The sequence below is a fragment of the Chrysochloris asiatica genome, unplaced genomic scaffold (assembly GCF_000296735.1).
Source record: "Chrysochloris asiatica unplaced genomic scaffold, ChrAsi1.0 scaffold00042, whole genome shotgun sequence".
NCBI classification, from domain to species: Eukaryota; Metazoa; Chordata; class Mammalia; order Afrosoricida; family Chrysochloridae; genus Chrysochloris; species Chrysochloris asiatica.
This window is the reverse complement of record NW_006408560.1, coordinates 6552423-6565973: the sequence shown is the minus strand read 5'-3', so window position 1 is coordinate 6565973 and position 13551 is coordinate 6552423. Positions and strand designations below refer to the sequence as shown.

At 37.1% G+C, this 13551-nt stretch overlaps 1 protein-coding gene across 1 annotated transcript in view; it reads right to left on the bottom strand.

Moving 5' to 3' along the window:
• The window catches only part of VPS45 (vacuolar protein sorting 45 homolog (S. cerevisiae)), a 114084-nt gene that overhangs the window by 90306 nt on the left and 10227 nt on the right, over nt 1-13551 (bottom strand). Inside the window, exons 5-10 of the mRNA XM_006861353.1 lie at nt 10701-10769; nt 10460-10597; nt 9891-10001; nt 6530-6664; nt 5992-6105; nt 5412-5579 (exon numbers count right to left, since the gene is read on the bottom strand). Coding sequence (XP_006861415.1) covers nt 5412-5579; nt 5992-6105; nt 6530-6664; nt 9891-10001; nt 10460-10597; nt 10701-10769 — 735 coding nt within the window. The remainder of the gene's footprint in view (nt 1-5411; nt 5580-5991; nt 6106-6529; nt 6665-9890; nt 10002-10459; nt 10598-10700; nt 10770-13551) is intronic.

Here is a 13551-nt window from a genome sequence, read left to right as displayed (position 1 = left end):
AAAAATATATATATATTATTAGCCATGTCATCAAAAGCATAAGCAACAAATGACAAAATAAATAAATTGGACTTAATCAAAATTAAAGTTTTTTGTTCAACAAATAACATTAACAGCAAGGTAAAGGGAGAAAATTTTAGGGAACCATATGTCAGATAAGGGTTTATATCCAGAACATATGAAGAATGGCTACAACTTAACAATAAAAAGACAAACTACCCAATCAAAAGAGAGGCCAAAGATATGAGTAGATATTTCACCAAAGAAGAAATACAAATGGCCAAACAAGCACATGAAAGATGCTCAACATTATTAATCAGTGTTGTTGCTAAGCGCTGTGAGTCAGTTCTGACTCACAGCAATCCTGTATAGGGTTTCCAAAGAGGGGCTGGTGAGCTTGAACCACTGACCATGCGCTTCTAACCGACCCTGCAGTCCAGCACATTAACCTGCCATACCAGGACTCCTCTTAGTCCACATGGACATGCAGATCAAAACCATAATAAGACACCACTTCACCCCTAGTAGAATGACTAAGATTTTAAAAAAACAAAAACAAACCCAAAAATCCGGAAACCAACAATTGTTGGCAAGGAATTGGAGAAACTGGAAGTCTTGCCCTTTGTTGGTGGGAATGCAAAATGGTATAGACACTGTGGAAAATAGTTTAGGGTGAACACTGAACCACCATGTTGCTGCTGTTAAGTGCCTGTATAGGGTTTCTAGGGAGCAGCTGGGTTTGAACCACTGACCTTTGGGCTAGAAGAATCATGCTTATCGTACAACACCAGACCAGAATGCCAAGGAAGGGATTGTTGTTGTTATTAAGTGCCGTCAAGTCGTAGAGAGATGGAAATAACATATAGCTCCCAAATTCTACTTCTAGGTATATGCACAAGAGACTTGAAAGTAGCAACACAAGCAGACACATATACCAATGCTAAAGGCAGCATTATTTACAATAGCTAGAAGGTGGAAACAAGCAAGATGTCCATCAACAGAAGAATGGATAAACAAAATGTGGTGTATACATACAATGGAATATGATTTGGTCACAAAAAGAAACAAAGTCCTGATATATGCTAAAATACATACGAACCTTGAAAACATCATGCTTGACTGAAACAAGTCAATCACAAAAGGACAAATATTTATAATCTGATTTATCTGAACTATCTAGAATAGATAAATGTGTACAAACCAAAGTTTATTAGTGGTTACCAGGAGCAGAAGGGAGGGAGAACAGGGAGGTCACTGCTTAGGAATCACTGAGTATCTGTTTATGGTGATAGAAAACTTGACAATAGAAAATGGTGATGGTTTCACATGATTCATTAATACAATTGGTGTCACTGAATTGTACATGTAAAAAAATGGTGAATGGGCACACATTGTGTTATATGTATTTTTTTACAGCTAAAAAAAGAAATAATAAAGTTAGCCTAAAAACTTATAATTCTCTGTGAAGATTTAAGAACACAGGGGCACCATTAATATAGAGATGACAGAGTACTTCTCATAAATATAAAACAAACAGCATATTTATGATTTAAAAAATGGTAGTGCTTTCAGAGGAAACCTTGACAAACATTTAAAAAAACTGAAAACCAACTACTATAAAACTCGGAAAAGACTTCAGTATAACTAGATCACCATAGATGGATTTCTTTCTTTTGGTTGTACCATACTTTTACATGTTGCTGTTGTTGGTAAGTGCCATCAAGTTGGTTCTGACCCATAGTGACCCTTTAGAGGGTTTCTGAGGAGTAGTTGGTGAGCTTGAACCATCCACCTTGTGGATCAAACCGACTTTGTGTGTGTGTGTATATATATATATGTATATGCTTTCTCTGGTAGCGTAGTGGTTACGAATCGGGCTACGAACCGTAAGGTCAGCAGTTCGAAACTACCAGCCGCTCCGCGGGAGAAAGATGAGGCTTTCTACTCCCGTAAAGATTTACACCCTCGGAAACCCTATATAGGGTCGCTATGGGTCGGAACCGACTCGATGGCACTTAACAACAACAACAATATGCTTTCTCTAAGATATTCTCTAAATATATTTTTTCTCATAAAATATATATTATGCTTAGAGAAAGGATATCTACAAAACACCTATTATATGGGAAACCAAAACCAAACCAAACCCACTGCCATTGGGTTGATTCAGCCTCATAGTGATTCTATATCCGGTTTCCAAAACTGTAAATCATTACGGGAGAAGACAGCCTCCTCTTTCTCTCACAGAATAACTGGTGTGCTTGTACGACTGACCTTGTGGTTTGTTGTTAAATGCCATCGAGTCAGTTCTGACTCATAGCGACCCTGTATAGGGTTTCCAAGGAGCATCTGGTGAGTTTGAACCGCCGATCTTGCGGTTCAAACTGACCTTTCAGGCTAGCGCATTATCCCACAATGCCACAGTCCAGTGCTTATCCTACAGTGCCACCAGGGCTTATTAATATATGTGAAGTATTTTATATATCTTGTTGAATCCTTCTAACAAAAAGTTTGAAATCACTACCCCCATTTTACTGATAGGAAACTGAGGCTTGAACAAAGTAATTTCCCCAAAGAAACTTTGTTAAGTAGAGACAGGATTATATAAGCCAGGAGAGCCAGGCTGTAAAACCTATGGTATTTACATTATATCATGCCAACTTTATTTTATAAATAAAATAGAACTGTACGAAAGAAAGAGACTAAGCTTTAGAATAATTATTGTCATTAACTGCTATCAAGTTGGTTCTGACTCATAGTGACCCTGTATAGGGTTTCCAAGGAGTTTTTGGTGAGTTTGAACTGCCGACCTTGTGGTCCAGCGTTTTATGCTACAGTGCCACCCCAGGACTCTTAATAATTAGGAGTGGTCTCCTGGTGTGCGCTATAGGATCAGTGCTGCACTGGGAACCACAAAGTGGGAACTAACTCAACAGCACTTAACAACGACAACAATTAGGAAAGGAACCCTAGCAACGCAGTGATTAAGCACTTGGCTGCTAACCAAAGGTCAGCAGTTCAAGCTCACTTCTGTAAAGATTATAACCTTAGAAACTCCATGGGACAGTCTTCCCGTCTTATAGAGTTACTATGAGTTGGAAGCTACTAGAGAGCAATGGGTAATTAATTAGGATTTGTGTTTCTTACTAGTGGCTTAGAAATGGCTATATCCCAAAGGACTTTTAATCCTAAATTATATTTTGCCATTTTTTTATGACCCTTGGGATCATGTGTTTTGTGCTGGCTGCTACCCTTACATCCACATTAAAGTCTTGTTTTCTCACCTTTGAATACGTTCAGATCTGCCCCTTATTAATGTCACTAGGAATCTACTAGCCTCTGACTTTAGTTTTTCCATCTCGAAAGCATTCTTATTAGATTAAATTTCCAATAATTTCCTAAAACACTGCTTTCATCCCCTCAACTTTCTACATAAGACCTTACAAAGGATCTCTTTGCCAATCTCAAAAAACCAAAAGCCAAAACCATTCCCACTAAGTCAATTCCAACTCATAACAACTCTATAGGACAGAGGACTGCTCTTCTTTCTGAGTTTGTAAATCTTTATGGATGCAGACAGCTTCATTGTTTTCCTGAGGAACAGCTAGTGGGTCTGAACTGTCAACCATGTGGTTAGCATCTCAATGCTTAACTCACTGTACCACCAGGGCTTTTTTTGTCTACTTGGCAAGCAAAAATTTCTCTCACTAGCCTCTCCATAAATTAGTTCATGTTCACCAATTAAATTTTATCTCCTATTTCTCTTCCAGACCCACTCTCAACAGGTCAAACTTTATTATTTCCTGCATACTTCTGCACTTTGCTTTTGCTGTTTTCCCTGTCTGAAAACCTCCTTCAGATTCCAATCATTCTTTAAGGTCATCCTAATAACATCTTCTCTGAGAAACTGTCCTAAATAACCTCGTATCTTATTATAATCAGTATCATAATTCTGAGCTACTTAAATGCTATCTTGAAACATCATCTAATTGTCTTTAATTTTGCTTCTTAAGTTAGACTGTAAATATGGAGACCAGGGTCTTTCCTTTTAACTCCTGTGGTAGTACCCAGTCATTTTAAGATTAAGGGTCTAATTAGTCCCCTAACTTTTTTTGGCTTATGTACAACCAGTTTTCATACTGTACCCTGTATTAGCTACATGGAACTGCCTCACTGTTTTGTTTTTATTTTTTTCACATCTCCATGACTGCATTCTCTGACAAGAATGTTTCCTCCCTTTCTCTGCATGATACACTCCTACTTATTAATCTGTCCATACGCAAATCTAATGCCATCTTCTCTAAAAAGCCTTTTATGCTTATTAGTTGCTCCTTTTTCTGTGTTTCCATATACCTTTTCCAACATTTATTGCATGGAATTATGATTCATGGTTTAAACTTTTTTCTTTCCTATTATAGTGTGAGCTCTTTAAGGAGAAGGATTCTATCTTATTCACCCTTGTGCTTATACTGAGTTGAATAGTTGTCCCCCAGTATTCACATCCACCTAGAATCTCAGAATGTGACCTTAACTGGAAATAAAGTCTTTGTCGATATAATAATTAAGTTAAAATGAGGCTATACTCATTTAGTTTGGGTCCTAAATGCAATGACTGCTTCCTTATAATAAGACCACAGAGGAAGAGAATGGAGGATACAGCCACAACACAAAGAACATCAAAGATTGCTGGCAACTACCAGAATCTAGAAAGAGGCAAAGAATTCTTCCCCTAAAGGCTTCAGAGGGAACATGGCTGGCCAACACCTTGATTTCAGACTTCTAGGTTCCAGGACTGTGAGAATAAATATCTGTTGTTTAAGCTACCCAGTGTATGGTAGCCGTAGGAAATGAATACAGTCTCTCTAGACCCTCATATCAGTGTGTACTTGTTGCAGACATTCCCATATTTGTGAAAATAAAACCGTAAGTTCAACAATAATTTTTTTAAAACTTAGACAATATAGTTTCATACGTATTTTATCTTTTTAAATTGCTCAACAACCTGGTGTGATAAGTATTGTTATACCTATTTTACAAATGAGAAAACTGACTCAGAGATTAAGTCAATAGCTCTGGATCACAGAGCCAGGACGTAGCAAACCAAATACTGCAATCCAATCTTCTGATTCTAGTTTAGTGCTCCTGCTAGTAGACAGAGGTACTTTCATACATAATCAAGTAACTGATTGAACCCTTTGAAATCCTCATTGCATGAGGCACTTCTCCTGTGGCTCTTATGGTCCATCTACCTTAAATAATAATTTGTGCTCTTGTCTCAGCTCCTTCTTAGACTGTAAATTTCATATTGGTAAAAAAAAAAAAGATGTACCTCTTATTCTTTGCATCTCTTGTTAAATTGGCACAGTGACTTACACATAGTAAGTGCTCATCAGATAGGACTGAATAGATACCTGGAGAGCATTAGAATGGTCATTTTGACAGGCCAGTTCTTGTTCAACCTCTGAAACTTCCAGCAGATTCCGTTCACTGACCAATCGAGACAGCTCTCCAACCACTGTCACATGCTTTGATACAGTTCCAGACATCTTCTTAAACTGTGGATAATTCTCAACAAATGCCTGCCATGGGGAAATATCAATAGGAGGTTTTGTTATTTCTTGACTGAGGACAGGCATGTATTAAGATGGAAAAAAGAAAAGAAGCAGGGATTGTTTTCTGCCCAGACTAAGGAACCTACAACTTTCAATCACGTGACGTTTTGTTATGCTTAAAAAGAAAAGAATGGGTATATGTCAGCAGACTGGATTTTTAAACAGTACAAATATGACTGAAGAATGGAAAGAAGCATGGCTTATTATGAATTTTTCACTATATTGTTTATTAAAGAGAGACATTACTCCAGAAAGTAAGTCTCAAACCGAGTATAATGAATCAAGATTGACATCAGGCCTAGAAGATTCCAGAAATGTTGCTTATATGAACATTTCCAAAGTCTTACATGTTAGTCATAAAAGTACATGTTCAATTTACCTTCATGTCTGCTATTGACTCTAGTTTTTGCTGTTCTTTTGGTTTCTTCTTCTGAAAGTCTTCCATGAGATTCTTTATATTGCTACCAATCTCAGCAAAGTTCAAATACATGTTCTGTGAAAAAGGAAGTTAAAAATACAGTTCCATCAACTAGTCGGACTTTCAGACAATTTAAAAGAAGTGAAAAAGAATCTTGTATACAGTTAGAATTGAAAGGCAAAAATTCCATTATACTTATCAAACTTGGGCATAGGCCAGGACACTGATGATGAATACCATTATTATTCTCACAAAGGCCTACTACATAGGAAGGGAAGTACCTAAATTGTGTTAAAAAAAATTTTAAAGTATGTGGTTTCTATGAAAAAAAATATTGTAAAGGATCAGAATCCAAGTCTTCTGGCTTTCCTTAGGATGCAGGTTAGCTACATCCTTCTTCATGAAATGCCATACAGGTTCCCATTCTAAGAAGCCCATATTAACCTCATTACATAAAAATAATTACTTTATAAAAGAAAATACCAAAAATAATACCTACATTTGCATAAAATTCATCATTTTCAGCAGACAGGACCACTTCTCTCAAGTCTTTACTGATCCCTGGTACTCTGGAAAGATCAATCCGGTTGTTGTTTATGCCCAAAAGCTCATGGACCATGGCCTGATATGTCCACTAAATGAAGAATTATGACAACAACAACAACAAAAATTGGTAAATGTCAAAACGTAGAACCAGAAGATGTTCAGGAAAATAAAATTTAATAAAATTCTTAGTAATTAGCCCTTTTTATATCGGGTTTCTCTATTTAATTCAAATTATATTAATATTTTATGCTATAATAAGCATTAAGAGTGTATCTTAATTGGTTAGACACTCAAATGTCAAAATACTGTTAGATTTTACACTTTTGGAAAAAGGGTAACAAGATTAATTTTCCTGATAGAAAGAAAACAAATTAGATCTATCATTAGCTCCCTCTTTGCCTGTGAATTAAGAGAATATTTTTGGCTTCACAGATAGGGCTATATTGGTACTGCAGTTACAAGCTGTACCATTTCCTGTATGCCTCTGTGGTTTTCTGTGACATGAGAAGTGTGCTCTTGCAGATCTCAGTGGTGCTATATTTATCCTGAGAACACTAATATTATCAGAACAAACCTTCTGAGTTGATCAAAACACTGGCACATTCAGAAACTTGCTTCTGCATCCATTTTATTTTATATTTTTACTTAAAATGAACTGTGAAGGACTGGTTTCCAATTTTACAAAGAGTGAATGAACTTACTTGGTAAAACTGGAAAGGAGAAAACCCAAATTTTGCCTTCTCACCATGTATGGAGCACAAATTAATTTAGTGATAAGCCCATTAGAACAAAAGTAAGTAATTTCCAGTAATTTGTCTTCTAAATCTTGATATGCTAGAAAAGTTCATATTGGTATACTTCATTTTAAGCAATCTAGATTTATCAAATAATTTAAGAGTTTATATAAGAAGGAATCCTTGAAAAATTATGTTCTATTAGAGTATTTAAGTACAACAAAATGCTTCGTGTTTCACAGGTAGCATAATGTACTTCTACCACAACACTTTATTATATGAAGGGACTTCAAAAAGTTCATGGGAAAAAATTGGAATAAAAAGATTATGGAATTTTTCCATGACCTTTTTGAGGCCCCCTCATATAATTTAAATTGTCTTCTGTTCCCATTGGACCATGACTCTTTGAGGGCAGAGACTGTATCTTTCACCCTTTCATCTCAAGAACTTAGTACAGTATCTGGTACATAGCAGGTCCTCAGTGGAATTTGTTAATAATTGATTGTCTTTGGAAAACAGAATTACAGGTAATTATTATTCTTTCTGGAGTCCTGGTGTGGTGCAGTATGATATGCACCAGACCGCAAAGTTGGTTTGAACTACAAGGTCGGCAGTTCAAACTCATCAACCCCTCTTGGAAACCCTATACAGGGTCGCTAGGAGTTGGAAACAACTCCACAGCACTTAACAACAACTACAATTTTTCTTTCTACTTTTTTTTATATGTTCAAAAGTTTCTCTAGTGAGAATGTTTTACTTTGAATTTTAGTTATATAAGGCTATTTCTCACTCTCCACAAGAAAGATGAGTCTATCTGCTCCCACAAAGATTTACGGCCTTGGATACCCCATACAGGGTTGCTATGAGTTAAAACCAACTTGACTGCACTTACTAACAACAACAAAGGCTATCTTATACCACCGAGCAGTTTCATTCCAGAACCACAGATTTCGCGCAGCATTAACATTATAAGCTGGGAAGAAACTGAAACAGAGTGAATCTTTCTCAAAAAATTCATATTCACTATTAATAAAGCACCAATAGCAAGGTACTGTTCTTATACTTGAAGGAGAACAAACACTGGTAAGACAGTCTGTCTTAAAGGAAGGGTGAAAACAAACAAAGATGCAGCATGTCAAGAAAGTATGAGATGTAAGAGACACAAAGTTGTACAGTGACCTTAGGGAGAAAAGAAAGAAAATGTTTGACAGGAAGAATATTTAACATTTTACTGCAAGGAAAAGTTACATGGCTTTTGAGTGGCTTTAAGGAAGTATTTTGATAGGTAGAGATGGAAAAGAAAGTAGTTAAAAAATTCTACAGTTTAGACAGAGGTTACAATATTAATAAAAGGATGGTGGCAGAAACCATGGGAGCATATTTGAACAGCAGTGACCTGTCTAGTTTTATGTGAGGTTGTGCCATTATTGTGACGACTCTTGGATGCCAAGCTAATGAGTTTATACTTAACCCAGTTGTTGTTGTTGTTAAGTGCTGTCGAGTCAATTTTGACTCATAGTGACCCTGTTTAAGGTTTCCAAGGAGTGGTTGGTGAGTTTGAATTACAGACCTTTTGGTTCAAACCTACCTTGCAGTCCAGTGATTTATCTCATAGCGTTACACCAGGACTTTAATAGTTTGTGGATTTTTCCTGAGTTAAAAATCTGTGAATCTTAGCTCTAATTTGTTGCTTTTGGATTTAACCCAAGGCAAAAGAAAACCAATAAATATTTTTAAGCCAGGGGGTTAATAGGATTACAGCTGTGTTTTAAGAAAAGTAATTTAACAATAATATGTTTGTGGTGTGGAATCCTGGTGTGGCACTGTGAGCTAATGTACTGGACTGCAAAGTCAGTTTGAACCACAAGGTCGGCAGTTTAAGCTCACCAGCTGCTTCTCATAAACTCTATACAGGTTTGCTATGGGTTGGAACCAAGGAGCTCTGGTAGCCTTGTGGTTACGAACTGGGCTGCAAACCGCAAGGTCAGCAGTTTGAAACTACCAGCTGTTCCGTGGGAGAACGATGAGGCTCTTTGCTCCCGTAAAGATTTACACCCTCGGAAACCCTGTACAGGGTCACTATGAGTCAGAAGTGACTCCATGGCACATAGCAACCAACCACCACCATGACTCAGAACCAACTCAACAGCACTCAACAACAACAATGTCTGTGGGGTATACTAACATGAGAAGAAATGAAAAGTGGGGAGTCAGTTAGGTGACCATTTAAGTATTCCTGCAGAAGATTAGGGTCTGCACTAAGGTAATAGGCGCACAAGTGGAAAAGAGCAGACAGAGAGACACACCAGAAAAGTACTATCAGTAGAATTTAAAAGTTGTCTTTATTAGAGGTGGGAAATAGTAGTAGAAAAGAAAAGGAAGGATGAGACAGAAGAAAAGTCAAAGATAAGTATGGTGGGAATAATAATGAAACACAAACATCAGGAAACACAAGGCAAAAACAAGAACAGCTGAAAATAAGGAAGCAAAGAAATGAATCATGCTGCTAATTTCCATGTCTGCATTTTGATAGATACTACTTAAAACCATGGATTTTCCGAATAAAGGTCTATTTCACACCTGGTTTAGCAATGGGGTGATGGCATCATCACAGCGATCTAAAATAAGTAGCAATGGAGGAACCTCAGTTCGCCGAAATTCAAAAAGTTCATATTCTTTTGTTATCACTTGCTGTGGATGAGAGAGAAAGATGGTTTGGTCAATTAGTTGGTTGCAGATTAAGATGATATTAATAGGAAACTAATACATAGAACCACATTTAATGGTTTTTTTTTTTTTTTTTGCACCTGCATAGGCCTTCCATAAAAGGAATCAACAGCTTCGTAGCTGATTAGTATTTTATTTAAATGAGATTAGGGTTTGAAACCCTATTTTACATCTGGTTTAAATGGGCCAAAATACGTGAATAGCTTGTGGATGTTTCCTGAGTTAAAACCTAAGAACCTTAGCTCTAATTTGTCGCTTTTGGTTTTAAATTGCAAATGCCTACCTCTTTGCCAGTAATCTAACACATCATCTTCTTGGGTCTACAATTTTTTTTTTCCTTTTCTAAACTATAAAGTAGCATTCTCTTCCATAGGGAAATTAATGGCCTTCATGTTCTGGAACTGGGATAAGCAATGCTATACCTTAACACATTCGGCAAGTCTCTTTGCTGCTTCTGATGAAAGCTGATAACGAATCATGGGACATTTCTTCAGAGATAAAAGGAGAGCTGTCAGTCCCTGAGTTGTTCTGGATAGCTGGGCTGGATCCCAATTTCGACCCTTTTTGTTAAATACATATACACAAAGAAAATATTTGAATTTTCTTTTATAAATCAAATTACTTGCTGAATTAATTCCCACGTGATAAATTCATTTTTTATACCTGGCAGCAACCCAAAATATTGAGGGAAAACAAATGTGGATTCACGGCAATGTAATCACCATAAAATTCCTGCAATAAAGAGAACACCAAAATCAGTCAGTCCATAAATTCCCATCTCATCATATAGCAATGTTTCCATGTGGTATAATATAATAACATCCAACTTGATGAAATTCAGGTGCAACAGAGATTTAAAAATTGCTCAAATGAGTAAGAAGAGTCAATGTAGGATATTAATAAGATGATTATAAACAGCAACAATATATTAAAAAAAAACAACACACAACTCAAAACAAAAGTTGTAGAGGCGAAGACAGCTGACTAGGCAGACGCACTATATGAACCCTCTATAACAAAGATACAAAAGACAAAATAAAATGGACACAGATGAAAATTCTGGCATCCTGAACTAGGTTAGAAAGGTGGATAGAGTGCTTGCTGGAAGGAAATGCCAAACAGGGACAGTAAGAGTGGGAGAACAGCTGGCCAAACACAGCTGTACCATCTTGTAAACAGCTTTGGCAGTGGAGGAGGCAACAGAAAAGGTGTGATGTCTTCTTTTTCTCCATGCTCTCCTAGTGACCAAAAGTGTGGCCAGCTCCCACCCTTATCCACCTCCAGTGCAGACTCATCTCTCTGTGATTTTGGAGCCACATGGTTGGGAGCCACACCAGTGTGGGGTGGGGGCTGGCTGCACCACTTTGAAGTCTAAATTCAGGTAGGCTTGGCTCCAGACCTACAGAGCCCGCAGGATCACCAGACCAGCATTAAACCAGCCACACTGTCCCAGCTTCCTAGTGGTCTTAATAGACACTGAAATCAGATCCATCAATGGCCCCCACAAAATACTTCTGGATTGAGTACCCTGAAGAGAGATAACACCTAGGCCAATAGGAATTTTATCTAGAGCCAGGAACTCTAAGGTCACATCCCTTCCACAACCACTTTTTGAGCTCTGTGAATTCCAGGAGCTCCTACATATTTCTCCCCTCTGGTCAAACTCAAACAACTGCTCTGCTTGTTTTTACAAATACACATTATAATGCCCCAAAGACAACAATTTGAGCTCAAGAAACAAGAGAAAATGGCTCAAACAAATAAGGTGCAGAGCCAGAAAATTTTCCTGAGGAATAAAAGGTGATGGAACTGGGAAAAAAAAAAAACCAAAAACCAAAAAATGATAATTAGGTACCATCAAAGAATCAATAGAAAGATCAAAGAAAGCAAGGAGAAAAAAATACAAACTTGAGAAAAATTCAGGAAAAACTACAAGAACAGAAAAAATACATGCAAATTTTGAAACAATACAAACCCTAAAATTAGAAATCCAAAAGATCTCAGAAATGGACAATACGTTGAATGGGCAAAGGAGTAGTGAGTAGATACCAAACAATGGAAGTCCAGATTAGTGAGCTTGAAGATTTCTCTCAATATTAGTATGCTAGAAAGAAATTCACAAAAAAGAATGAAAAATAAATCTGAAGAAAGCCTAAGAGTTATATGGAACATCATGAAGAGGAACAACTTACAGGTGATTGGAATTACACAACAGGAAGAAGCAAACACAGATGAAATTGTTGAAGAGTTGTTGGAAGAAAACTTCCCTAACTTAATGAAAGACGAGAAGATATGCATACAAGAAGCTGAATGAACCCCAAACAGGATAGATTGCCAAAGAAAATCACCAAGACATATTATAATCAAACTTTCCAAAGTAAAAGACAAGGAAAGAAACCTGAGAGCAGCTCAGAAAAAATGAAAAGTTACCTACAAAGGAGAACCAATAAGACTAAGCTCTGATTTCTCAGTAGAAACAATGCATGCAAGAAGACAATAGGATAACGTAAACAAAACTCTGCAAGAAAAGAAAATTGTCAAACAAGAATCATATACCCAGCAAAGTTGTCCTCAAATACGACAGCAAAATTAGGACATTTGCTGATAAGCAGAAATTAAAGGAATCTGTAATGACCAGACCAATTTTACAAAAATTATGCTAAGGGTATTATTTGGACTGAAAACCAATAACAGACAACAATCTTAGATTAACATATATGGTAAAACTACCCAGAACTCAATTCAGATATAGAAGTATTTAAAGTAAAACAAATCTACAAGTCTAAAAATAGGGAACCAAAGATATCAATGTATAATGAAGTCAACTACAAAGTAAAAAAAGAGGGAATGGTGTAGATACAGAACTTCCAAATGGCAAGGAAGCCAAGTAGATTTCAAGATAAAACAGATTGTTTTGAGCAGGGAAAAAATTAATAAATTACAAGTTAACCTCAAAGAAAAAGAATACACTTGCACATCAAAAAAAAAAAGAGGAAAACCAGAAAGATTTAATAAGCATTAGCACAACCTTGGAGGCCAAGATGGCCAAACTTCATCTCTCATCCTTTGGACATATTGTCAGGAAGGACCAGTCACTGGAGAAGGATATCATATTTGGTAAGGTGGAGGGTCAGAGAAAAAGAGGAAGACCCCCAACAATATGGATTGGCCAAAGTAGCAGCATCGATGGACTCAAGTGTGGCAAAAACAGTGAGGTTGGCCCAGGATCGGGCAGTGTTTCGTTCTGCTGTGCATAAGGTCGCTATGAGTCGGTACCTACTAGATGGCACCTAACAACAACAAACTACAAGCACAACAGAGTTCTGATAGGTCACAGCGTCCTGGTGTGTCGCTGAAGGATAAGCACTGGACCACAAGGTCTGTTTGAATCACAAGGTTGTTGTTATCGTTGTTGTTGTTAGGTGCCCTCAAGTAGGTACCAACTCATAGTGACCCTTATGTACAACAGAAAGAAACACTGCCCGGTCCTGGGCCAGCCTCACAATTGTTGCCA